Source organism: Coloeus monedula (assembly GCF_965178545.1).
Source record: "Coloeus monedula genome assembly, chromosome: Z".
Taxonomy (NCBI): Eukaryota; Metazoa; Chordata; class Aves; order Passeriformes; family Corvidae; genus Coloeus; species Coloeus monedula.
The window spans coordinates 32,877,206-32,904,682 of NC_138822.1; the positions used below are offsets into that span (position 1 = coordinate 32,877,206).

Here is a 27,477-nt window from a genome sequence, read left to right on the forward strand (position 1 = left end):
TACTCTATAAATGGTGGAACATTGCTTCCCTACTTAAAACTGCAACACTGCCAAACTCAGATCATATATATGGTGTAGTAAAAATACGAAACAGCCAGCTGGCCCTGAAAGCCACTTCTCAACTGTTTTAAAAACCAGGAAGAAGTCTGAAGGGCCAGAGATGTGGGAGCAGCTGAGTGCAGAGCAGTTCTGTGCTTCACACGTCATCAGTGAAACAAGTGTCCAGCCTGGGGGCCCCATTCTCTGGCAGCTGCCATCCACTCCAGAGGTGCTCTAGTTTCTCATAGCTAAGAAGGGTTAAATTTCCAGGTTGAGATAGGAGTGAAGAGCCTACCTGCATGTTACTCTCCCACTGTGCCTTGCCCTCCAGCAGGGAGTCCAGAACAGCCCTGCTTGGCTCCTCGGCTGCAGCATCATTCCCGCTCACCACATAGTAGGATGACCGCACCCTCTTGAAAAACTCAACATCAACATTCTTGCTGTTGCTGTGGTTGGGAATGTACACCAGATCTAAATACACTGGAGGTCCCGGAGGCACTGCTGTAGATTTTGCCACCTTGGTATTCCCAGGTCCTTTGAAAACCAAACAAAATGAATATATCACAGACTGGTTAAAAGCATGCATTTATTAATTACTGTTATAACCACTGAGGTGAAATGTGTCCAATTATGGCATTACCCTCCTACATACAATGACATGTAACAGCTTTGCTGTACCCCAGTTATGATTGTAATGGGAGGAAAAACCTGAAAAACTGCAACTATATAATACAATTAAAAATCACTACCATATAGCAAAAATTTGGCTGAACCTTTTCCAGTAATAATCTATTATTATAGAACAATTATGATGCAGAGCTGTGATTACTGAATTACTATTCAATAAATGGTGGTATTATTTTCCAGGTAAAGAATTGCAGGTTTTTGAAAGTCTAGGGTACGAATGATTATAAAATCTAGTGTCACACAGGGAAGAAGATTTGAAGATTTGAAGCTTTCCTGAAATCTGAGGTACATAGCAAGACATGATAGCTCTTGATATGAGCAGGCTCCTGTACAGATGCATCAGGAAGCTACTACATGTGAGCAGAAAGGGGTTCAAGGAGGAACTTGGAAGGAGAAAGTTGTAAAGCAATTCAGGGAACAGAGTCAAGTATTTGTTTGCCGGCTGTATCCTTATTTGCATACACAAATTAGCCATTTATTGCAAAAAGTGGGGGGAAGCATTTCTTCGCTGCTGTACATAGCATATATAGTACTTGTTCTAAGAAGAGCTTCAGTCAAAATGAAGTACAACATGTAAACACATTAAAAATATTACACAAAAAATTGCATCTTTTGCTACAAACTAGATCACAGTGTTAACTAAAAATCGGGATTCAACCTGTAATTTTACCCAGATAATCCACATTTATGGTTTATCAGCCTTCTCACGTTGATTAAGCTTGGTAAACAATTATCTGAGCAATATGCTCAATTTAGGGTCAAACAGTGTAAGGCCAGCAAACTCCCTTACAGTTGCCTAGCGTGTCCTGACACTCACCATAGGGCAATATGCCAAATGAAGTGATAAGATTTCCTGATTTAGAGAGTTTTTACTACTGGTTTTGTTACAGAATATTTTATCATCTTTGATGATAAAAAAAAAATCTCTGATATATCTTTTTTAATTGTGCACACCAACACTGAATAAGATGCTTGTTGTTACATTTTTACATTTTTATATCATTACTAATTATTTCAGCACATACCTAAGAAGTATGACTAATGACTTTAATGTAGAGGTGAAGCGCTGGAGAAATGTACAGCATGAGAAACTATATTGCTGCTTTGAAATGTATCTTCTAACAGAAATATGCAAACAATGGTGTGGGAAAGGAACAATGGACTACCAAAACCAGGGAAGCTAAGGACAGGTGAATGCTGGTTTTTATGTATGGAATCCTAAAACTCCTCCTTGTAAAAAAGCTTTCAACAGAACATCAGTCCTCACAGCAGAAAAATCAAATTATCCCCCAAACGATCCCTGACAAGGTCTGCCAGAAACAACAGATTAGCGCAATGCCTCCTTCAGTAATCAAATTCATATTTTATTGCTACTTAGAATATACAACAGACATTCAAAATTACATTAACTTTCTGTATGTTTAGTCATTGCTGATGGCATAAAACTGGATTATGTGATGTCCATGCTTAGTTCACTCAAAATGTTTTTACTAATGTCAATTTTTTTTAAATGCTCCTTTTAAAATCAATCCAGCAAAGTAATAAGAGTATCAAAGGCAGATTGTAACTTCACCTCCCACAATATTAAATTGCATTAATTTATCTTAAAGAGAATTGTGTCTACTTATTTCTCACAATGAATAAAGGGGTTCACTTTGCTATTGATTCTACTTCACCTACAAAAGTGGTACTTTTAGTTCTATTAGGTGATTAACTGTTTAGACAGCTTGTATTAAACTCTTTCTATTTTATGAATTCTCTGGGCAAACTGACACATCAATTTTCTCAGATTATAGAAGTAGAACTAGTCAATTTCATGCATTTAAATGTGGCATTTACATGCTGGATTTATGCTTAAAACCTGATCTTTCTTCAAGGATATGCCACAAACCACATTCTCAGCTGATATAAAGGTAAACTAACTACACTGCAACAACTAAAAAAATCGTAACACTAGGGAATTGCTATTTTTCTTTACCTGTGGTTGCGGTCTTTGCCGACTTGGATGTTGTTGTATTTGCCGCATTCTTGGTGTCCTTATCTTTCTCTTCCACCCGAGACTTTACCTCTGGGTTAGAGATATTTTTGGTTGCTTTCTCCACAGATTCCTTCTTTTTTGGAGAAGCTGTTCTGGAAATCTTGTCTAAAGATTCTTTTGTAGCTGGCTTTGGTGAAGCCACTTGTTTTGATTTACCATCACTTTTTTTAACAGGAGAAGATGACTTGGTCTTTGTACCCTGCTTTTTTGTCTTTGTCTTGTCTTTGAGGTCTTTCTTCAAAGGTTTACCTAAGTTCTGTTCAACTGGCAGAGCCTCTGGATCAACCATGGTAACATCAGGGTGCCTGGGGGAAGGGCTGCGATCCTGCATTGGGACAGGTGGTGGGTCAATGTGTTTGTATGTAATTGTCTTGTCCGTTGGAATGGTTTCTGACTCATCTTCAGAGTCAATGTTAGCATCTGCAGTGATGGAAGGGCATTCCTCAGTTTCTGGGGGAACATCGGAATCGGTCTGGGATGGGGCAGACTCACTCACAGATGTGGGAGGGGTTTCATCACACTGCCGCCCTTGCTGCTTTCCCCCAGAAGGAGGCTGAGCTCCCCCAGACTGAGTTAGTGGCTTGTCTTGATCTAGAGACTGTTCTTCACTTGCAAACCACTCAAGGGGATTTGGGTTGATAAAGGAGGGTGAAAGTTCAGTTTTGGGATGTTTATATTCACAAGAGGACACAAGGCATAAGTCAACATCTTGACGGGATTCTGCTAACGATTTGCTTGGAGTGAAATGTGCACTTGCTTCATAGGAATAGCTGGTAGCTTCAGGTGACCTCCCAGTGGTGGCTGCCCCAGTTGTCTCAAATGAGTAATCTGTGGCTTCAGGGGAACTGGAGTCTTTCCCACTTGTCTCATAGGAGTAAGTCATGCCCTCTGATGACCTGGTGGTTCTCCCAGTTGTCTCATAGCAGTAGCCAATGGCTTCTGGTGACTTAGAGGTTTTCCTTGTCTCATAGGAGTAATCCATAGTATCAGGTGATCTGGTAGCTTTCCCAGTTATCTCATAGGAATAATCTGCAGCTTCAGGTGATTTGGTGGTTTTACCAGCTGTCTCATAGGAATAATCTGTGGCCCCTGGTGACCTGGTGGTTTTCCCTGTTACCTGATAAGAATAATCTGTGACCTCAGATGACCTCATATTTTTTGCAATTATCTCATATGAGTAGTCTGTACCCTCGGGTGACCTAGTAGTGCTCCTGGTTATTTCAAAGGAATAATCTGTAGCCTCAGGAGACCTAGTAGTTTTTCTGCTTGTCTCATAGGAATAATCCATGGCTTGAGGTGATCTAGTAGATTTTCCAACTGCCTCATAGGAATAGCTAATATTCTCTGGCGACCTAGTAGTTTTCTCTCGGGCCTCATATGAATAACTAAGTTCTTCTGGTGACCTGCTGCTTTTCTCTGAATCTTCTTTATCTGGGCTGAGTAAAGGTTCTGGACTGTGCTTTGATAGGGCTTCCTGATAACCAAAGGCTTTGACAGAAGACACTCTCTGTGACAACAAAGGTGTGTGACTAGCTGACACCGCTTCTGCGATTGCAGGAGGCGAATCTGGATAAGTAGGAGAATACAGAGGAGAAGATTCCCTCGGAGTTAATGGAGATAGATCAGATTTTGGTGACATCTTTTCTCCTAGGCTCTGCACCTTTTCTGAGGTAAAAGAATGTAGTGACATCTCTCTGGGTGGAACACTGCCTGAAAAAGTTTCCTCTGGCAGTGGTGAAGCTACCTGGGAAGGTGTATGAGCTGATGAGGTTGAGGATGAAGCTTCAATTTGAGAAACTGAAATAATTTCTGAAATATCTTTCTCTTGAGAGTAAGACGACTGCTCCACAGGTGAAATCTTCCGTGCAAAAGGAGGCTCCTGTATATCTGAAGGGCTATAATCTACTTCCGTTGGTCCATTTTCAGATATATGGTGTATACCAGTGCCTACAGCAGGATATTCTGGAGACTGCCTACTAAAATCCATTGCTAAAGACTGCTCAGGCGACTCCCGACCATATTCTACTGACATAGCTGACTGCTCAGGAGATCTTTGATCATGCACTGGTGTTCTTGATTTTGCAGTTTTAGGTGAGTAATCTGGTGGAGAAATTGACATAGGCCTTGGGCACTCTTCTTTAGATGGAGACATTTCTGTTTCCTGAAAAGTTGTTGGTGTTTGTACAACTGACACTGAAAGGGAATCATCAACTTCAGTAGAGTGGGGAGAACCAACTTCAGCATGCAAAGAAGGAGATACATCATCAGTAGTCGGTTCTGGAAATGAGCTAGTAGCAACAGATGCTGTAGAGACAGAAGCTACTCCTTCAATATGAGAATAGGTGTCTTCTGCAACAACCTCATCAACAGGAGTTGCAGACTTGTCAGAGACAGTGCCTTCAGAAATTGACATTTTGGTATCTTCTTTTAAGGAACCAAACTGACTGATATCTATTTGAGTTGGTGAAAGATCACCTGTTAATTTCCGCTCATCCAAGACCAGTGATGACTGGGAGCTGCTGGGTTCTGTATCCTCCATTTTCCTTTCCAGGCTGAAACCTTCCTTAATTACCATAAATTCCATGCTTTTTTCATCTTGTTTTTCTTGGAAGAGGCCTACAGAGCTTGCTTCAGAACCTGGGCTCATCTGAACAGGTGATTTTTCTTTTTCAGGTTTCCCCTCAGAAGGACTTCCATAATCTCTGGTGGGAGATTTTAAATCAGCACTCAAAAATGTATCATAAGTGGTCTCTGAACCTATCAGTGGTGGACTCCGCAGAGGCGAGAGAACCTTTTCAATAGGAGATTCTGAATCTGGCACGGGCTCATCCATAGGGCTTATTCTGCATTTTGCAGACTCATCTTTGTCTTCACTGAACTCAAAGCTAACAGGAGCTTCTGTTGACTTTTCACTGGTTTCAGAGGGAAGCTGACTGGACTTTTCATCAGTGGGAGACTGATAATAAGGTGTGTGGCCAGCACTACCAGCAGCAGACTGTGAGGGAGATGCTACTTCTAATGTTTTATCTTCAGGGCTCGCACAGTGCTCTTCAGCAACTTCTTGGTGTGCATCAGGCAATTTAGCAGTGGGGACAGACTCAGAAGAGACCTTGATCTCATTGGGAGTGAGTGAAAAGTTCACACTACGTTCACCCAGAGGTGTTTTGGCAACAGGTGATGGAGGGGACAAACTGTCAGCTGGACTTTCGGCTGAACTATGTTTTCCACCATCTTCTTGATAGGGTTCTTTGATTTCTAATTTGGCAGTGCCTTGGATTTCACTTTCTCTTTGCCGGTATACATCTTGGAATGCAGATTTACAGAATTTGTCTTCCTCTAATGAAGAGGGTGGTGAGATGGTGGAAGCTGAGGCATTATAATCCTTACCTTCTGTGGCCTCTGTTTTAGAACCTTCAGATAACCCATTAAAAGCATCTGGAAGTGGAGAAAGTTTAGCTCTACTGAACTCCTGAGAGTACAGTGATGTCTCATACTTGGTAACGTTCACATACTCCTGAGAGGGTGACTCGCTTTCCTCATTGTTAGTTTCATCACTCATGACATCTCGGGGTGTTGACATTTCATCCATTGGAGTTGGTTCACTGGATATTTCAATGGTGGACTGTGTGTAACCTGAAGTAGCAGTGAATTCCTCAGGCTGATCTTCTCTATTTTCTTCATCAGAAACAGTGGCTTCACTTTCTGAACCACCAGGTAGCGTCTCATCATGGATAGAAGAAGCTGGTTCAATCACTGGAGACTGAGACTCTGAGCGTTTAGTTGGTGTAATAATGAGTAAGCCATACTTATCCTCAGCTTCACCTGATTCTGCAGCTTTGTCTACCACAGCCATCACATAATCTTCTTCAGCTTCTGTTTTTTCAGTTTCCTCTTCATCTCTGATGTCTTCTGCTTTGTCTTCCTCATCTTCTTCAGTCTCTTCAGTTTCTGCCTTTTCTATTGCTTCTTCCCTGTCTTCTTCAGCCCGTTCATCAGATGCCTCATAATCTGCCTTTTCAATATACTTTTCATCTTTAATGTTAGCATCTACTTGAGTCATTACTTTTTCTAAGCCACCTACAATTTTTCTTGATTCTTCTATATATGGTTTTGTGGCATCCAGTTGTGTTTTTTCTACTTCATTTTCATCTCGTTCTTCAGCTTCTTCTGTCTCTGCCTTTTCTTCATAATCTCCTGCTTCAGATGATTCTTCCAAGCCAGTTCCCTCATCTTCAAACTTTTCGTTGTCATCAACCTTGTGCTTTTCCACTGGTTCCAATTCTTCAGGTGTCTGTTCACACTCACCCTCAGCCTCTGTGGTAGTTATGCCTTCATCAGATGACTCAGCAGGTCCTTCATTATCCAATTTTTCTTTTTGTACTTCAAAGGTGTCTTTTTGTACTGTGTCAGTGAGTTTCAGATCATCCTTTATAAGTGCAACTTGAGATTTTGTTTCTTTTATTGTTTCTACTTCTTCTGCTTTTAATTCCTCAAAATCCTTTGTTAAATCCTCTGGTGAAGACATAAGGGATCTCTCTGCTTCAAGATCCTTTCCACCACCTGTAATTTCTGCAGCTGCTACAGTTGTGGCTCCAACTGCTGCAAGGGCAGCTTGTGCTCCACTGACTTTGAGGTCCTTCTTCACACTTTTAACTTTACCTTTTTCCTTTGGCTTTCCAGCAGGTATTGGTTCTTTTTTAACAGGTTCCTCCTTCTTTTGTGGTTTCGGCTTTGCTGCTGGCTTTTTGGCTTCATTTGAAGGAGTAGCTGTCTTCTTTGTTTCTTTAGGAACCTTTTTGATGTCCTTTTTGGCTTCTTTGTCTTCCTTCTTGATTTCCTTCTTCTCTTCTTTTTTAGCTTCTTTTTTAGCTTCTTTTGTTGAAGCTTCTTTCTTTATTTCCTTCTTAGTTTCCTTCTTCTCTTCCTTTTTCACCTCTTTTTTAACTTCTTTCTTGATCTCTTCTTTTTTTGGTTTTTCCTCTTTTTTGATGGGTGTTTTCTCCTCTCTTTTAGAAACCTCTTTCTTTGGCTTTTCTTTTTCCTCTTTCTTTTCCTCAGATTTTGCTTTGACTTCCTTTTTCACTGTCTTCTCCTTCGACATTTTCGGTTTTACATCTGTAGTTTGTTTTTCAGGAATTTTTTCAGGAATTTCAGATTTCACTAGTTGTTCTTCCTTACTTGCTATGTCTTTTTCCACCACTATTGGTTTGGTCTCTACTTTTGCTGGTTTTTCTTTTTTAACTGGAACTTTTTCTTTGCCTTCCAGCTTCTGAGGCTTTTCTGGTACTGGACTAGGCTTCACTGTCTCTGGTGTTTCTTCTTTAGATTCCTTTCTGACAGGCTTATTTGGTGGTGTCTTTGCAGCAGGCTTGAGACTCTCCTTGCTGTCTGTTCGTTGTTTCAATTTTGCTTGTTTCACAGCTGGACTAGCAATGTTCCCAGTTAGGTCTTTTTGTGTAACCATTGGTTGTTTAAGGAAGTCTAAGTGTTTGAGTTTTTCTAGTCCCTCTAGAATATTATACTGGGTGCTGTTTCCAGGAAACAGAACTCGGATAATTTTTTCTGCAGGGTTAGCTGGATGCCACACAATCAGGGATGAGACAGAGGTGAAGTAGGATAATGGAATGTCTAGTTCTTGGCCATTGGGTAGCAGGAATTCAGCTTTATCTTTGTTAGTACCACTCCACTGCTGCATAAAATATTGCATCTCTTTGCTATTTTTGACAGGATTAAGCACATACATCTCAAGTTTGCCAACTCCCATTTTCTGAAATAAAATGATAGGGTCAATGGTATTTCCTGTATTTCTGAAAAGAGGTTCTGGTTTCATAGACAATTTATTTAAATACTGGAGAGTAAAGCAAGCTTCTTCTACACTCCTCTTTACTCTAAAATTAGGATCCAGGTTCTTCAGGTTCTCAGGTACATTAAGGAACACAACGCCTAAATCAGGTGAGATCAGATTTTTCATCCAGTCACTGTTGGTAGTAGACCCTTGGGACTGTTCCTCTTCTAGTTCGGCTATCTTTCGCTGAAGCATGCTATTGATTCCTGGCAGATTGTCATCTCCAATGTGAGTGAGCAGAATGGAATCTACCCTGTCCAAATGCCGGATAAGTTTCCAAAAACAAGATTTTCTTTCAGATCCTCCATTGATAAGCATATTGAATCCATTCACTGCAAACAATGCAGAATCCCCTCTTCCCCCTGGGAAAATGTAACAGCAGGGTTTGGAGAGCTTCAAGAAACCTCCTGAGGTTGGAGGTTCCAAAATGTCAAAAGGTGATGGCACTTCTACTGATTCTGACAGATACTCAGTGAATTCAGAGAGTCCTTCCATCTCAGGCAATATGGAAGCTGAGTTGAGTTTAATGTTGATAAAGTCTTGAAGGTTGTGTCTGTCCAGGTTGGAATTTTTCCAGTCCCCTTCCTCAGGGCAGAAAAGAGTTAGGCTGGCTTTGTTGGCAGGGTGTGTGGTGCTCAATAATTCACCAATCTAGAGTTATAAAACAAAAACACAAGAAGATACACACAAATTCATTTTTTTAGTGAGAATTAATGTCAACACATAGTATTTCCTGACCAGATAGATAAAACCTTTTTCATTTAGTTCTGCACTGGTGAGTCCCCATCCTAGAAGCTAAAGTAACATATTACCACAATTAGTTTACTGCCGTATTTTTTTAAGTACAAAGGAGGACCTTATTTCTGGTCAGTACTGCCCAAAGGACAGTGTCCAAGGTTTCCTCTTCCCTCTTCCATATTTTATAGAAGGATGGTACTAACTATTATACTGAGAGGGTATGAGGACTGAGAGGGTAATGCAGCCTGAGCTACCGCTGTATCTCTCCTGTGGACTCATGAGTCTCCCTGCTGGTCCTGTCCACCCAGAAGAGACAGCCAAATAGCTAAAGGACTAAGTACAACCTCTTAACAGGCAGAGAGTAACTGCAACACAGAGGAGGCCAGCATCCTCCCAAGGGCAGCCGCCATCCTTCCTCCTTCTCTCATGGGATATATTCCACCACACCATCGTTACTGTGGGTCTTTCTGCAGGCTGGCTCCTGAAAAGCCAGTATTGCTCCCAGATTTATCAAGATCGGCTGCAGGGGAGTTTTTCAGAACAGTAACGGTAAGATGGTGGAACTTGGAATCCTGCAGGGAAGAAGCAAAGCAGTAAGCACACTAGAATCCTGACCTTAGACCTCTTCAAGGACCTCTCTTCCTCGTCTTAGAGGAATCCCATCGTTTAGGGTTCTAGAAAATACAGGGCTCCAAGACACTCGGTCAATATTCAAGCAGCTTTCCTTCAAGCTCAAGACCCGCGTATTCTTGTGAGCAACAAATCAGTCAAAGGGGTCAGGAGACCTGCATGGATAAGCAGGGAGCTTCTAGGAAAAAAGAAATTTATGGGATATGGAAAAAGGCACAGAACACATGGAAGGACTATAGGAATATTGTCAGAGTATGCAGGGATATAACAATGAAGATCAAGGCCCTCCCAGAATTGAGTCTGGTAAGGGCTATCAAGGACAACAAGAAGGACTTCTACAGGTACATCAGCAGCAAAAGGAAGATTAAGGAAAATATGGGGTCACTGATAAATCAGACTGGTGTCCTGGTTATGGAAGACTTACTGAATGCCGTCTTTGCCTCAGTCTCTACTGCTGAGGCGAGTCCTCAGACCTTGGAGATAAGGGAGGCTGGAGAAAGGAAGAGTCTTCTTGGTTGTAGGGGGTTGCGTTAGAGATCAACTGGGCTTTCTCTCAAGAGAAAGATATTTCCGAAATTATTTCAGTTTCTCAAATTGAAGCTTCATCCTCAACTTCATCAGCTCATGGATCCTGATGACATGCACCCACATATGCTGAGGGAGCTGGCAGATGTTGCTAAGGCACTCTTTGAAAAATCACGGAGAACAGGAGAGGTGGATGATGGCTGATGACTGGAGGAAAGTCAGTGTTACTCCCATCTTCAAAAAGGGCAAGAAGACGGACCCAGGAAACTACTGGCCAGTCAGCCTCACTTCCATCGCTGGAAAGGTGATGGAATAGATCATTCTGGAAGTCATCACCACGCAAATAAAAGAAGATCATCAGGAGTAGTCAGCATGGATTCCCCTAGGGGAAATCACGCTGACCAATCTGGCAGCCTTCTATGATGGCACAGCAGGATGGGTCAACGAGGGGAGAGCAGTGGATGTTGTCTACCTTGACAAAAGCAAGGCTTTTGACACTGTCTCCCATAACATCCTCATAGCTAAGCTCAGGATATGTGGGTTAGATGAATGGACAATGAGGTGGATCAAGGACTGGCTGAATGGCAGAGCTCAGAGAGTTGTGATCAGCCAAGGAGAATCCAATCGTATTCAAACTGTTTATCAACAACCTGAAAGAAGGGATAGAATGGACCCTGAACAAGTTTGCTGATGACACTGGGAGGAGTGGCTGATACACCTGAAGGCTGGGCTGCCATTCAGCATGACCTCAAAAGCCTGGGGAAGTGGATGTAGAGAATGAAGTTCAACAAAGGCAAGTACAGGGTTCTGCACCTGGGGAGGTGTAACCCCAAGTACCAGTAACCGGCTGGGGGCTGACCTGCTGGGAAGCAGCTCTGCAGAGAAGGACCTGGGAATCTTGGTGGATGACAAGTTGTCTAAAAGCCAGCAATGTGTCCCTGTGGCCAAGAGGGTCAATGGTATCCCTAGGGGATACCATTCCTGAAAAGTCAGTACCATTCCTTCCACCAGGAAGAGTGTAGCCAGCAGGTTGAGGAAGATGATCTCTACTCAGCCTTAGTGAGACTACATCTGGAGTGCTGTGTACAGTTCTGGTCTCCACAGTTCACAAAAGACAAAGAGCTAGAGAGGGTCCAGCAGTGCCCACAAAGATGATGAGGGGACTGGAGCATCTCTCTTATGAGGAGAGACTGTGGGAGCTGGGCCTGTTTAGTCCAGAGAAGTCTGAGAGGGGATCTTGTCAATACATATAGATATCTTGAAGGCAGGTGTCAAGAGGATGGTGACAGACTCTTTTCAGTTGTATGCAGTGACAGGACGAGGAGTAATGGCCTTAACCTAAAACACAACAAGTTCCACCTCAACATGAGGAAGAACTTTATACTGAGGATGGCAAAGCACTGGAACAGGCTGCCCAGGGAGGCTGTGAAGTCTCCCTCTCTGGACACATTCAAAATCCACTTGTTTGGACATGTTCCTGTGCCACTTGGATGTTCTCCTGTGTCACCTGCTCTGGGTGCCCTGGCAGAGGGTTTGGACTGAATAATCTCCAGACGTCCCTTCTAACCCTAATGATTCTGTGAATCTGTGATTAAGAAATGAGTTAGTACTTCAGAAATAGAAACAGTTTTAAGTTTTTGGGCCCCTCTCTCCAAGGGAGATACTGAGGTGCTTGAGCATGTCGAGACAAAGCCGATAGAGCTGGTGAAGGGTCTGGAGCACAAGCCTGACACAGAACAGCTGAGGGAGCTGATTTTGTTTATCCTGGAGAAAAGGAGGCTTGGGGGGATCTTATTGCTCTCTGCAGCTGCCTGAAAGGAGGGTGCAGCCAGATGGGTGTTGGGCTCTTCTCCCAAGTAACAAATGACAGGATGACAGGAAATGGTCTCAAATTGCACCAGAGGAAGTTTAGATTGGGTATGAGGGAAAATTTCTTCCCCAAATGAGTTGCCAAACACTGCCCAGGGAAGTTATGAGTCACCATCCCTGCAGGTATTTAAGATGTGTAGATGTGGTGGTGCTTGGGGGTATAGTTTAGTGTTGAATTTGGCAGCATTGGGTAAGAGCTGGACTTGATGATCTTTGAGATCTTTTCCAACCCAAACAATTCTGTGAATTTACCTTTTCCAACCTTAACAATTCTATGAATCTATGATTCTAAGTTTTGTATTTCTGAGATTACAAGGTCCAGAGCCAGAGAAAGATCAAGGAAAAAAAAAATTAAGAATGCTCTTGTCACTAGTTTGATTTAAAACTCATGGACCACAAAATTTGAAATCTAGAGTAATTCCATTAATTTTGACATTATTAGTTAACCTGCCAGAAACAACTGCTGCAATAAAGGCACAGAAAATACGAATTTCCATGCCACAGTATGAAGACTTGTTTTCTATTCCACTCTAAACTAAAAAAATCCTGTAGTTGATGGTCCCAGATAAGTAGACAAACATGAGAAAGTAAGACATATTTTACCTTATCTCATTTCCACAGATACTTTCATTTGATTTTTTAACTGACAATTCAGTTAAATGTAGCTCATTTCTGTTCTATTTGCCCTTAACAAAGAGACCGCCAAACTTCTATAAAGAAGTATTCAGATATAAAATGTCAGCAGAAAACATGCCAGCACATCATCATACAAAATACCACAACCTTCTTTGCAGAGACTCAGTTGTCAGTTCAAGCTTTAAGAACAGTTTTTGTAAGGATGATATAGGTAACACTACAGCTGAACAATTGGAAATTCTTGGACCACAAGCTGTATCTACAGAGGAAATGAATATATAAAAGATTAATGATGTTTGATTGTGTTAGATCTCTTTGGGCCTCTCTGTGTGTAGGTCTCACTTTTTTCTTTGTGTTACATAACTTATTTTTAGCGTTTACCAAACATAGAACTCAACAAAGATGCACTGGCTGTTATAAAAAAAGTCCATCCAATAGATAAATAAAGCCCAAAATAAATATCTTCTACCTTCCTGTATCATCATTACTGAGTATCCAAACCATCTGACAGGAGTATAAATAAATCTCATAAATATGTCAGACATGGCCCTGTCTGAATGACAGCAAATGAAAAAACAAAGCAGAAAGAATAAATGGAGAAGAGGCTGAAAAGGCTGAAAGATAAGGACAATAGGGAAACCGTTGTTGGTTTTTATTGCAGAATTAAGAGAGGCAGCACAGATGACAGCTTTGAAATGGATTTACAATCTCAACAGTACTCCTTATGATATGTCTCTGATCAGGGTTGAAAACACATTAATAGGGAGAGCCAAATATAATAAAAGATCACTTCCTCTGAATAAATAAATCCAAGTCTGTTGTACACATAAGGGAATAAAACTTGAGTACACACTGCTTCTCACAAAGGGCCAATTTTCTGTCTAGATTTAAAAAAATCATATGATAACATACTGGGCTAATGGATATACCATGTCAAGGTTTGGGGTGAGTCCTCTCCAGTTTATATTATACCATATTTCGATTTCTGCTTCATACTTCTAAATTCTGACTTTTTTGCTCCTAAAAGTTCGCATGCATAATGCAGACAGTGTTAAGCCACTGGAAGCCCAGGCTAATTAAAAATTCAAGAAAGTTTATTTGAGGCATAGATCATAACTGTTGGGAATAACAAGTTCAGTCATGCCTCAGAAGAAGTATCAATGGATTTGAATTTCAAATGGTGTCATTAGGGATAGACAGTAACATAGTGAGGTAGCCATTCTTTCTCTTCTCCAAATTCAAAACCATTCTGTGAGCAAAGAAATATACCTGTAAACCTGAATGTATTTTCAAACATTTGAGAGACATCTGTTGAAGAATCCTTATGTTTTAAAGGTGTCACAGCTAGTGAAGACAAACAGTAAGTTGGCTTCTCAGAGAAAACACAGTATTACTTCTTACCGTGAACCACAAAGGTACAAAGAAAGGTCTTCCTGTTCTAGCTGTTGTTACAGAAGCAGGGGAATGAGACACTTTACACCTTCCCACACAGGAGATATTGAAAATTCTGCTTTTAGGCATTGCCTGAAGGGAGTTCTGCATGCTAGGGATGGATTTCTGAATTAGACTTTATACAAGTATCTCCCAAAATGATACTTATTTGCAAGCACATTCCTTGACCTTAGTTCAGGTTCAGCCCAGTGACGTAAAAATCGGCAGAGGTCAGAAACACTTACTCCACTGTACATGGTTATAGAATCATAGAATTGTTTGGGTTGCAAAAGACCCTTAAGATCATTGAGTCCAACTGTAAATCTGGCACTGCCAAGTCCACTAGGATCAGTACAGCACAGTAATTCTTCCATCTCATCACCACATAGAAAACTAGTAACCACTTTTTCTAGACCTTTCTTTCTAATTTTTTGTTTCAATTTAAAAAAAATGTTGCACACATGAACTGCAGTATGGCAACATGATCTTTCTTCAGTTTCATGAAAGCTTGCAGACACACTGAGACCCCGAGGCTTCAGAAACAATAGGCTGGAAGCCAACACTTGCTGAGAGCCATGCCAGCTGGCTGGTGAGCACGCTGCCAGCCACAGAAATGAGCCAAATGAGCCTTACTCATAGCCCATGCGAGTGTGCCCTGCACACCCACTACTGCAGTAATCCCACAGCATCTGCAACTCATGGCCAACCTCCATCCTTCCACTTTCCAAGCAACAGTTTTGTTTCCTAATGGTAATGGTAGCATTAACTCCTAGTTCTGCATGTAGTCATAAAGTAATTATGTGTCATTAATTAGACAGAGACATAAGGAACTTGGGTTTGTAATTTCATAGAAAAGTAATTCTGAGAAATGCCAGGGAATTTTAGGTGTCAGGCATGTCTCAGAGAGCAGGAATCCAGCTCTTTCCCCAACCATTTGCTGAAAAAAGAGGCTTTGAGAATAGATCACATGGATACAATAAGGTCACTCTAGAGCTCACACAAACTACACTGTTTCAGTGCTGAACTTTCAAATCTCAGTCTACTGACATGCTCCTAATTAATACTGGAAACTAAATTCCTATGGATGCAGCCATACAGTTTATTTAAACATATACTTTACATGGCAGCCAGATTAAGTATGACAGCTTGTTTACTATGGATTCCTGCCCTATGGGAGCTTTCAGACACAGTACATTAAAGAAGAGAGCAAAGTAACAAGTTATGAAACAAATGGCATTAAATACTGGTATACTTCATGCTTATCTTTTTGGTATATAAAAATCACATGTTTTACAGATTCACTGGCCATATTTTAAACGCTACTATAAAAAAGCTCATAGATGGTGCAAAAAATACAGCTCTTCTGATGGCCACTCTCTGTCTTATTAATGCCACTTACTAGTTAGCCACATGCAAGAACCTCAGGTCAAGTACAATTTGACTGCTTTGTATGTGCACCTTAGATAAACAACCTGTGTATTTTAAATACAGCACTATCTCCTTCCATTGTTGAGGGTTCCTTGATTTTCTCTTTCTGAAAGTTGTAATTTAATTTCCCAAATTAATATTTAATTATTTTGTTAGGCAATTTACATGAAAACTAAAGTAAAATAAACAAATATTTTGCAAAAAAGCCTATTAATGAAGAATAAAGAGCAGCAGCATCAGGTTGCTTATGCTAACTCTAACAGGACAGAGACCCATTTTGGGTCTTCTAGAAATCTCTGCCAGCACATTACAATTCATGGGAGACTTTCTAAACATACCTCTTGATCTGTGAAGATCTCAATGAAGTTCTGGAAGGAGAAGGATCCTGACTGAAGAATGAGTTCTCCTGTGTTTTCAAAGCACTGGCCAGTTAGAACAAGGAGCTTGTGCCTTGCAGCATCTGTGATCATTAAGCGCACCTAAAGTGAAGAAGAGAAATGCATCAATAATGGGAGCAACCACGTGTTTCAATATTCCACTGAGAACACACAGTTTATCTCTCCTAATTTAAAACCAGTGTCTGGAACAGGACTCTCAAAACATTATGGAGTTATAGTGCTGTTTACAAAAGACAATGAGAAAGGGGAAAATGTGAAAAAAGGAAGGGCAAGATGCAATCAGAAAGAAGGTCTGAATAATAAATCAAATTAATGACATGGAAAAAACAGCAAGGAGCAGAACAGAACACAACTTGAATGAAGAAATAATTTTTTTAACAACAAACTTATTCATAATGTAGCTCTTGGTTTACTTTTACAGAATTTTATCAGGACAACCTTGGTAAACTATTTAAGAGCAGATGCTTGTTACTTTATCTGACCCTCACTACAGCTACTAATTATTCTTGTTTACCACTCCCAAGGGGGAGACTTATGTGCATGCTAAGAGAAAGCCATATATTCTAAATTTAGGAACAAAACTAAACAAAACCTCTGTAAGATTCTGTACTGTTAAGTAAATGCTTTGTAAATACTTTGAAAGTCTTACTGAACACTGAAAAACCAATTCAGCCTATGGTAAGCTATGAATTTCAAGTCCACTAATTACTCTATTAAGGAAGAATTAAATCAAACCAGAATAGTGATTCCAGAATAAGGCTATTGACATATTAAACTAAATGAGCAAATAAGCAGAATCCATCTGGGACAGCTCCACATGATATTGCATCCAAGCTCCATCTCCATGGAGATGACACAATCAACTCAGCTCCCCTAGCAAGATATTCTTCCCAAGGTTTATATTGATTGTTAAGCAATCAGTTGTTCTAAATAACTCTTGAGAATGCCGGGAGGCTGAGCCAGGAAGGCTTAACCTGAATCTCTGCTGAACAACTCATGTTTTCAGTACAACTAGAAAACAGACACTGCAGTGTATGTATCTAAAAGAAGGTCCCAACTCTATCATGTCTTCACTGTTATTTTATTAAATAAGTGACCCTGATGCTGGGCACCAGAAAGTTTCTTTAACTAAATGTAGGACTAATGCTTGTCTGCCACTAATTGCACTAAATAATTATAAATTCAGAAGTATCATGTATGCATTGAGTGTATCTATTTCTATTTCAGACAAAAATATAGATAAGTGCAAACATTTTTCTGATGTGCATTGCTCTAATCTTCTGTTTTCACTCTATTAAAACTGTATCAGAGCTGCCTTCCTCTTCTAAGTTTTCTATTGTTGCTGCCAACAAAATGATGAGCAGTGCACACCAGTCTGATAACTTTTGTGTAACCTCAATACATTTTCCAACAGTAAAACTACTTCCTGACTTGTGAACCACTGATAATGTGACTGTCATATAATTCCCCTTCAACCTACTTTAATAATTGACAATAAAGTATGTTCTGCAGAGCTAGCAAACTATGCCAAGAAAAAAAGTAAATAAGTATTTTCAGATTGCAGAGCATGATGTGTTCACATGGAAGACCTTGAGAGACACATAAATTCTGTGTCTGGGTACAAATAAGGTTTTTTGAAGGACTACCAGGAATTTGTCTCCTGATTTCAAGACCACTCAGTTTCAGAAGAAATACTGCAATCTGGTAATTCCATTCAGTTTAACTGTTGGTTGAAGTTCAAAACTGGTTCAAGTAAGTGCGCAGCAAGATGCAGCCTCAGACAAAACAGAGGTTAAGATGGAGTATGAACAGAGACGGGCACATCAGCAGGTCAGTGGTTTCCCAGACTCACAGTACAGTCACAGGAATATTAAAGCAACAGAGTGGGGACTTCCTAAAAAAGAAGTAAACGTTCATCGGGGTTTTCTTCAGGAAACAACGATCTCTCTCCCTTTGGGCCTCTTTCTTAGGGGAGGTATTTGGCATTTGACAGAACATGACAGGAGCTCCGGGCACAACCATGCTTGGGCTACCAGCAGGTAAGGCTATTAGCAGCCAGATTAGCAGGTATATTTTATTTCTTTCTGGGTCTTTTTTTGTTTTGTTTTGGTTTTCTTTTTATGCTGTTGTTTTACTTTGGTTTGTGTTTTGTTTCTTTGTGTGATTTGCTTTTTCTCGAGTGAATAGATTCCAGTTCCTCTTCTGGTGAAGTGAGAACTTCATGGTATATCTCTGTCTCCCCCAGATTTCCAGACCCTGGAAATCTCTGATATATGAAATTAAGTTTTATATTTGCCATAGTGAACAGATAATGTCTACTCCAACCTCTGATTTAATTCTGCCACCTCTTTCTGATCGTCTCTTTCTGAATTCTGTCTATTCAGAGCCTTGCTTCGCCAGCCAAGTTAAATCTCATCTTGTAACATCTGACTGTGACCAGTTTGGCAGGATGAAAGCAAAGTAAAAATCGCCTCCCACAGTCTAGTGAGATAAAATTTACAGTAACATAGCCAAACATCTTCCAGAGCCAAAGGAGTAAGCCCAGGGTTCAGAAATCATTAATGGGGGTCAGATCATGTTCTTCCATGTAGTCATCCATCAAAGGAATGACAAGCAACAATAACAGAAATAGCATTTCCCTTCTTTTGGCAGTTTTTTGTCCCTTCTACCCCTCCACACACGCACACACTTGATAGCTTTTTACTCTGAATGAAAGCATAGAGAGCTGCTATCCTGGTGACCCCCTTGTCCTTACCAAGCACCTCTAATGGCTTGTAAGAGATCTCCATGCATTGTATTTTAGTAAATAAATCGCCATTAACTAAGGTGACTTTTCAACTTCTACAGCTTCAGAAATTTCATTTGTTTTGGAGTCCTTTCTTCTGTTTGTGTTCAACATCATTCAGCAGTTGACAGCAAAATAGTTTTTTCACCAGTTACCACCAGCAGAATCACTTCATCTCCCAATAGAATGAGACTGTGGCAGTGCTTCCCAGCACAGACCAGCAATGCAATTATCCCTATTATTTCAACCTTCAGTCTCACTAGCTAAATAGATCAATTTTGTCTTTGAGCTATACAATCAGTTCTTTGACCCTACTGAGTTCATAAGGAATTGGCAGTCCTCTTGTGGGCACTCTCCAGGGTTCGCTAATCATGTCACATGCTTTTTGAACAACCTAGAGTCACCACCACATAGTTGGTAATTCTTCTCAGAGACCCAAATTTGTCCCTGGGCATCTTCAGGCACTTTCTTCATACATAAAATAGGCTACCAAACAATAGCAAAGCAGAAGAATAGCAGAGGCAGGTTCACCACAGCTGCCTCCACTCCATGAAGAAGATAATTTGATGCATTATGAGAAAAGGAATTCTGGGATCAGAGGTGTGTTTCTGTCCTATGCCTCTGACAATATGTCATGAGTCTGGGAAACCAGGGAAAAGATCAAGGGATGGGTGGCATTTTTCATGGTATTTATTCCAAATATACCCTTTCACTGACAGGATCTGCTCTCAGAGTCTGCTAAGACTTTGAAAAATAGTATTTGAGTTTGTCAGTCTCTAAGCTGACAGGCAGTGAGTGTGCTCCATAATCACCTCCACCACATCTGCTTCAATGCTCTCAACATGTCCACTTAATGGAGCTTTTATGATATGTCAAACAAAGTATTTCTGACTTACCTCGGTACTAACTGCTTCATCTGAGGGATTGATGAGGACTACAGTTTCTAAGACATCACTTCTGTGGTGAAGAATCTTCTGACCTGCAAGTGCAGAGAGGAAAAAAAGAAAAATTAAATTCAACCGTTATAAACCAGGATTTTCCATGAGTTTGCTGTATGTTTCATTGTGTCACAGCACTCTCGTTGCCCTGGCTGGAGGAGTATCTGTAACTTACCTTGTTCTCACAGAGCTGGTGCAGGTAAGGGAGTAACCATCATCAGCTGAGCATCTGACCCTGACAAACCAAGTGAAAACTAGAACCCACACTGCCAAAATGCTCCCTTCTGCCTTCCACTGGTATGGACTAACATTGGGACCCTGCAAAAAGTTCCCTATGGGGATTGTTAGACACTTGCCATGCTGCCCTGCTTCATCTTCCTCCTGCTTACAAAAGCTGGAGCAAGCAATGTCAAGCAACAAGAGTGACAGAGTGTACAAATAACATCTAGACCCTGAATTCGTAAATTCTGGGCAAGTTTGGAGCAGCCTTGCAGTGTACTGGCTTTCATACTTAAGTTTGTCTCGGTATTTAATAGTGATATTCATCTCACTGGGAGTGGATGCCAGAAAAACAAAACAGGACTGTTGATTTATTTTCCCCTTATGTTAATTGGCAAGTTCTTATCAGGGTCTCTTTCTGTGAGAACTGCAGTGAGATTAATTAGCATTGGATTGTCATTCAGAAACCCAGACTGATAATTAGTCTAAAAAACCAGAAGAGCTCTCCCTTCTGAGCAAACTGCTTGGCACAATATTAATCAACTAAAATAATTAATTAGGCTTAAAAGGGAGTACGGGACACAGACCTATCTGCCAACTTAGAAAAACTCCCCTGTAAAGAGACATAAATTAACAAGGCTGAGGATGGTCAGGCTGAAAAGAGCTCCACATGCCTGAGAGCATTGTGTGAGAGGAAGGGCAGCCAGCCATTCCCACAGCGTCCCTGACTGGGGCAGGCTCGGTGCTGCCCTACCTGCCCCTCGCTGACCTGCCTGCACCACTCCTGCCTTCTTCCTCCTCCTTGCCTTGAGCTCCCACTCTGCTGTGTCTGTTGCTGTTGCTCTGGGGAATCTCTACATTTATAAGCATGTGAGCTTGCAATCAAATGATAGAAAGTGATGGAGAAAGAAAATAAAAATAGTGCTCTCAAGTAAAATGTGAGATAGAGTTGTAGTCTATTCTCTTGTGCATGACAGTGCCTAGAAACTTAGGAATAATATCTATTTAGTTGGAAGAAACTTAGTTTTCTTGACATGTATTTTTTCTGCTATACTTCCTTGAAAGGAGGAGACAGATTATATATTACAAAAGGGGAAGAGGGCAGGTCTCTCTCCCTCTGCAACATCCATTTCTGGTATTACCCTTTGCAATTAAATTTATTTTTATAGTTTTGCTTCCTTGCCTATCAGAAATGTACATATAAAGCTCCAGTCAGTAAAACATCCAGATAGCTCTGTTACTGCAGACTCCTTCAGAAGATGATCCGTGCTCTGATATTTTAGTTGTTTGCCAGATTTCACTTAAATTAAGAGATTAGGCAGAGTTTATTGAATCTAATCATGAAGGAAGTGAAAGATATCATCACCCTTTAGCAGACACTGAAATTTCTTGCTTAATAGTTGGTGACACTGAGCACATACTTTGCTTCAGGCCAGACTAAGCCTCATATATCATTAGACACGAACACATTAAACACAGGTAGAAAAGAAATGCAATTAGCCACATGCAAAGTTACACAAAGATGCATAGCTTTCACTAGGCTCAAAGCACATACTTAGGACTTAACTGAAGCTGCTCCAAGTCATGTGTCTGTGTAGCTGGGAAGGATCTGACCCGAGGAGTCACAGCTCCTGGTGACCAACACTAATGGTGGTTACTTACATCCTAGCAGACTCCCTGCTGTAGCAGCTGTGTGGGTTCATGGGCCCTGAGACTGATTTCCAGAGGCAGGCAGGTGTTGTCTGCACCATGTACATGGTGCCCACTCAGAGATGCATGTGTGACTGTCTCCCCCTTCAACTCCTTGGCATAAACATGTTACTGATTATCATACAGGGTGGGGACCCAGCACTGGCAGGGTGTGAGTCACTACAAGGGCTCCCATGCCATGGAACACCTGGGAAGTTTGCAGCTACTTGCTGATGTCAACAACATGGTCCCATGTCACCGATTGCATAATAAAAGAGACTTTGAAAAACTATTTGCAACTTTGTAGGAGCAACACAGGCTTGCTGCCCAGGTTGATATCCTCAGCTGGAAAGTCTCATATAGGAACAGTTTTATCAGACAAATTAACTATCACAGTGTGGGAACAGAAAGCAGCAACAGCACTTCATAAACTGGCAAGAGACTGCGACTTACTAAATTACAGATGGAGTGGGAGAATCTGAGACTTGTGTAGATCTGGGGTTGCTTCAACTCTACTGGATTTTTGCAGCCTCTCTCTACACATGCGACAGATCATTTTTGTGATTTGACAGAGGAAGAAAGGAAGAAACTTCCATGTTGCACAGGAGTGGTTGGGTGGATAGATTTTACCTGTTTATAGTTTCTGGAAAGCAGAAACAAAGCCGCTTCTAAAGACTTCCATATATAAATACTATTTTTGTTTGGAAGAAATCTAAATATCTGCTCATATTTTGATTTTATTAATTAAAGCTTCAAATGAAAAACTGATATGAGCAAAGAGTCCTGGCAGCTGTTTGATTCAGAACAAGAACAGAGAGGAGTAATAAGCATGTAAAAATTGCTTAAAGAGTGGCTTTTGCATTCATCAACCCAATTTCTATGGCCATAGGATCCTAATGTCCCCCAGCTCATCCAAATATCAATGGCATCTATTGTGTGATTATTGAGATGGGGATAGTGTTAGTCACATCTCCTAGAAAAGTGACTGAACAGATTTCTTATCTTACACAGTCAATTTTTTCAGGCCAATCAAGCAGCACAATCATGAGGGCCACTTTTAACAGTGACTATGTTAAATTCATGCAAACACAAAGTGCAAATGAATGGCAAGGGAAAGAAATCAGTCCTCATTCAAGTTTTGTTTAACCAAGCATCACTCCTGACACACAGTTTTTCTTGGGCATGCCTGTGTGACCCAGCCCATGGGTGTGCATGCTGTAACAGGCTACTCAACACAGGGGTTCCCACCAGCTTCTCCTGCCACCCCAGGTAGACATCAACATTCACTTGTTCCCTATCAATGCCATTTCCACACAAAGTAAACACAGAGGAAGCAGGCAAATCCTGTGGTGATTCTTGGCAGAAAGGGTGAAAGGAGTACTCTCCCTGAAAGTATTCCTTCTCCCTGAAGGTGGTAACTGTTTGACACCTGATCTGGCATTCAAACACATTTCTCTGGCAACTTTAAACATCTCTTGTTTTTCATTGTAAAGAACTTCAAAGTATCGTTTCACCACCAGAAGACATGACTCCTGTGTTACGTCAGCCACCGTGCTGGGTGGTGTTAACAGATGGCACAGCTTGCAAGGCTGGCTAATGAAACTTCCCACAAGCCATGAATATGCGATGACCTCTCTGCAGCTAGAAACGTTCAGTGCTCTGCACTTACAAGTAGCGCCAATGCCCAGGTCCCTCCAGCTGCCCCTTGTCTTGTGGAGGAATTTCTGGACATTCAGGGAGAAATCCTCTAAAATGAACCATAAAACATCCATCCCTCGAGTTCTAAGGATGCTGAGACTCTTGAAAGACAGTATTGGAGCTTGCCAGCCACTGTGCTGGGAAGCAATAACTGATGCTTAAGAATCATCTCAACTACAATCTTTTTCAGATTTACCACGTCTGATGAAGGTTATTGGAGTGTTATCATACCGCTTGCACATGACACATTTAAAGCAATACATTCCTTTGGAAAAAAAAGAGCCTTCTGTGTAGCCAACAGTAATCTAATAACTCACACATTTTAAGTAACTTCAAACTTCTCACTGTTTCATCTGCTATTTCTAGTGTAGACTCCAAATTTGTCCTCCAAAACCAGATGTGTTAACTTTGTGTTCTTCGTGGTTGTTCTATGTTATCAGCAGAGTGCTCAGAGTCTGGATGACTGGTCATCTGATGGTTGCTATGTCTTGTACTAACTGAATAAATCTATTTTTCCTTGTTTTCAATACAAAGATCAATGGGTATAAATTGTCAAATAATACAGTAATCATGACCAGCCCCAAATATCCCCATTGTCTGCCTGGAGGCACTACATTGCAACAACATTTCCAGGCCACAGAGAAAGGAACAAGATCCCCTTTTACAGCAGATTATTAATTATCTGAAGAAATCTTGCATAAATGATATGGAGCACTCCATCCTCTTTACCTTCTTTGTTGAGCATGCTAAGCTTCCTGCTGAACTAAACTGCAAGCTGGAGAAACTGGTAAGTGTACAGCACTGAGGAAGGCAGTGATTTTACAGAGTCACTGAAGCAAATTCTGATGTTGTAAAAATCTGGAGTTCTATAACTGCAAGTAAGAAGAAAATGATTTGCATCTTCTGATGAAGAAATGGCTATCTAATATCCAGGCACTGGACTACGAGAACAGGACTTCAGAAAGCTTATTCCAGGAAAGGTCTGAAAGCCCTGTAGGTGATGCCAGGGAATGCGGAGCGGAATCATTCAGTCTTGTAACTAGCTGACACAATGGGGAGTGCATAACACAGGCATAACTTCATTTATGCCAGAGATGATAGATTCACTGCCTCCAGGGCTCAATTCAGCCCAATGGCGTCTTAAATTTAGGCTGTCTGCAAGGAAGGTGTGGTAATTTTTTTCCAGCAATAACTCCTATCTATGTACAAATATCAGAATACTTTACACATTTCTAGGTGAAAAGAAAATCCTGTTAGGATGCTGAGCTAGTGTGACACCTGTGAACAAATCTAACAATGAGCTAACATTGCTGAGCCCTCTGATGGAGACCAAGATTTGGGAGAATGACACTAACTGCAAAGTGTGACTGTTTTCCTTGCCATCATTTAAACCTGCTTGCTCTGGACCTGATGGTTAGTTAGGATTCATATCTAATATGATTCTTACAGAGAATTATGTGTTATCTCTACGAAGTTAGGTTAATCTTTTTTGCATCTGATCAGCTGGAATACTAAACTGTGTTGTGACTCTCCAGAAAGAATAAATGTCTTGTTTATTTTCTCTCTCTCCCTGCATGAATAGAATTGATATTTGAGTTTCATTTGGTTCAGCTGCAGCCTGGTGATAGTTAAATATTTTTCCTATCCACATTTGACTTTCAACAATTTATTAACTACAAGTCCTGAGAGGCGATGTCCTGCAGCGTGTTGTATTTTTTCATGTTTAAGCTCACATTTATTTAATGAAATAAAGCCAGTTGCATACAATTTCATTTTTGTTCTTGGTTAAGTCCTTATCTGTCAGATCTCATTTTGGTTTATACCTCCAGATAATAACAGAGCCCTGAAAGTGGGAGGTTAGACAGAAGATGATTATGCAGTCTGAACAGTGACTGCAAGATTCAGCCTCCAGTTACTGTACACGAACCGAGTTCACCAATCCTTGCTCAGGACTCTTAGACAGAAGCGAGAGAATGCAAGTTGACCTGTTTGCACTAATTTTCATAGGTGGATTCGTACTTTCTGCCTCAAACTTTAATACTTGAAGACTTATGAACTGAGCTGTGCTAGGAGCTGCTGCAAGAACTACAAGTGATTGCAGGGACCTCACTGATCGGCGACCATTCCCCCTGAAATATCCTGAAGTTAATTCAAGACATTACATCACCCTTTTCACACCCTGTTGATCAACAGACTAATTGTATCATCTTTTCACACTAAATATTGATTTCTTGCATGTTTGCCAACTTTGTGCGACATCTAATTTGCTGTCAAAATACAGCCATTTATCAAGTAGAAGCAAACTGCCGGCCTTTCACTCCCATCTGTTACTGTCAGGAAAATTAGTACTTTCAACTCTTGTTTCTCACCTTCAGAAAATGGTATTTCTCTGACAATTCTGAATACTTTACAATTTCAGGACTCTATGAAGAACTGCTAAAGCATTAAAAATCAAAGACTACCCTGAAAAGAAAAGTCAAAGCAAATCAGACTAAAGTACTATAACAAGAAAAGTTTACGTATTATAATTTTAATGTCTGCTAAAATAGATTTATCTCCCAAAAAAGGGTATGTGCTACAAAAACTGAACCAAGTAGCCTAGAGTTTTCATTACTGATTTCACTGAGTGTCTGGACAGGAGTGAAATTTAAAACCAGTACTTCTGAAGACCTCAATAAAATGACAGTAAAAAAAAAAATACACTTGCTGTTTATATACTGAACTTGCAACAGTAGTGGAATCCAATGTTTCCAGTAAATGGATTCACGCTTGATTTTGTTTAAGAAAAAAATATACCCAATAGTCGGTCACAACAGCATCAATTTGTTCAACGAGTTCAGCTGCAAGTTACTGCTGTGGAGCACTAAAATTCATTACCAGTACGAAAAAAGACCAGCCTCTTTGCGAAGTGAATGACTTTGATTGCTGGAGTACTTATTGGATTAGGAAATCAAACATTCCTGATCCATCCTATGACAACCAACTGTTCCCAATACATATGATTTCATCTTTTTGGGGAAACTACACAATATCCTAGCCAGCTGTAGAGACAACAGATCCCTGGCAACAGTCTTTGCTTTCTTGTATGCTGCCACAGCCTTGCATGGCTGTCTCTGAATTCTGCCATTTCTGTTCCTCCATTGACCTGTGTCACCTACAATTCACATGACAGGTAAAGCTTAAACCCCAGAAGCCTTGTACACCACTGTTTAGCAGCACTGTGATTTCAGCCAGAGGATGGCAAGCACAGGACTTAAATATGAACAGGAATAGCTGGAATTATGCTTTCCAGAAAGAGAGTGCAGCTTTATGATCCTACTCCAAGAAGTTATCTCCTGTGATTATAGGAAGGGGAAAACAAGGAGTGTTTAGAGAATGGAGCAGTTTATTATCAGGGCAGAAAGAGAGGGAAGAGTGATGGGTGTTTATTAGAGGGCTATGCAACGTTCCTAGTCATGAGAACTGCCTTAACCAACATCACGGCTGTAGTCAGTGTAGCTTGAGAAGACAACACCTCTTTCCAACCCAAGTGTCTGACATGGGATTTCACCAACAATTCATTTACCTGAAGCCACCATCTCCCTCATGAATCACTCCTCCAACCTTGAAACAAGCAGTTTCAGAGATGCTAGGGGACTGCTGCATTCATCAATTGGCTTGCCCTTTAATCCTTTTTATATGAATTATATAGCATTTTCCATTGTTTTCAAGGCAATATATTGCATTTATTAATGCTCCAGATAATTAAAATTTAAGATTTTCCTCCAATATATTCAGTTTCAGAGTGGCTTCCTGAAATGAATATTTTAATCTTGTTGTAGAGTATTTCCACATATTGCTTTTGTATATTAAAACTCTATAGACACTGTGATCTCTAAACGACT

The 27,477-nt window shown here is 40.7% G+C and overlaps 1 protein-coding gene across 4 annotated transcripts in view; it reads right to left on the reverse strand.

Annotated features, from left to right (window-relative positions):
* Positions 1-27,477, reverse strand: part of MAP1B (microtubule associated protein 1B) — a gene marked incomplete at its 5' end in the record, with an annotated part of 70,437 nt that overhangs the window by 2,233 nt on the left and 40,727 nt on the right. The window contains 5 exons of one of the 4 annotated variants that reach the window (XM_082301177.1): positions 335-573; positions 2,705-3,552; positions 3,862-9,260; positions 16,205-16,345; positions 19,946-20,028. In XM_082301177.1, the coding sequence (XP_082157303.1) occupies positions 335-573; positions 2,705-3,552; positions 3,862-9,260; positions 16,205-16,345; positions 19,946-20,028 (6,710 nt within the window). Of the gene's footprint in view, positions 1-334; positions 574-2,704; positions 9,261-16,204; positions 16,346-19,945; positions 20,029-27,477 lie in introns of all 4 variants that reach the window. The other 3 variants (XM_082301175.1, XM_082301176.1, XM_082301174.1) reach the window with 3 other exon arrangements.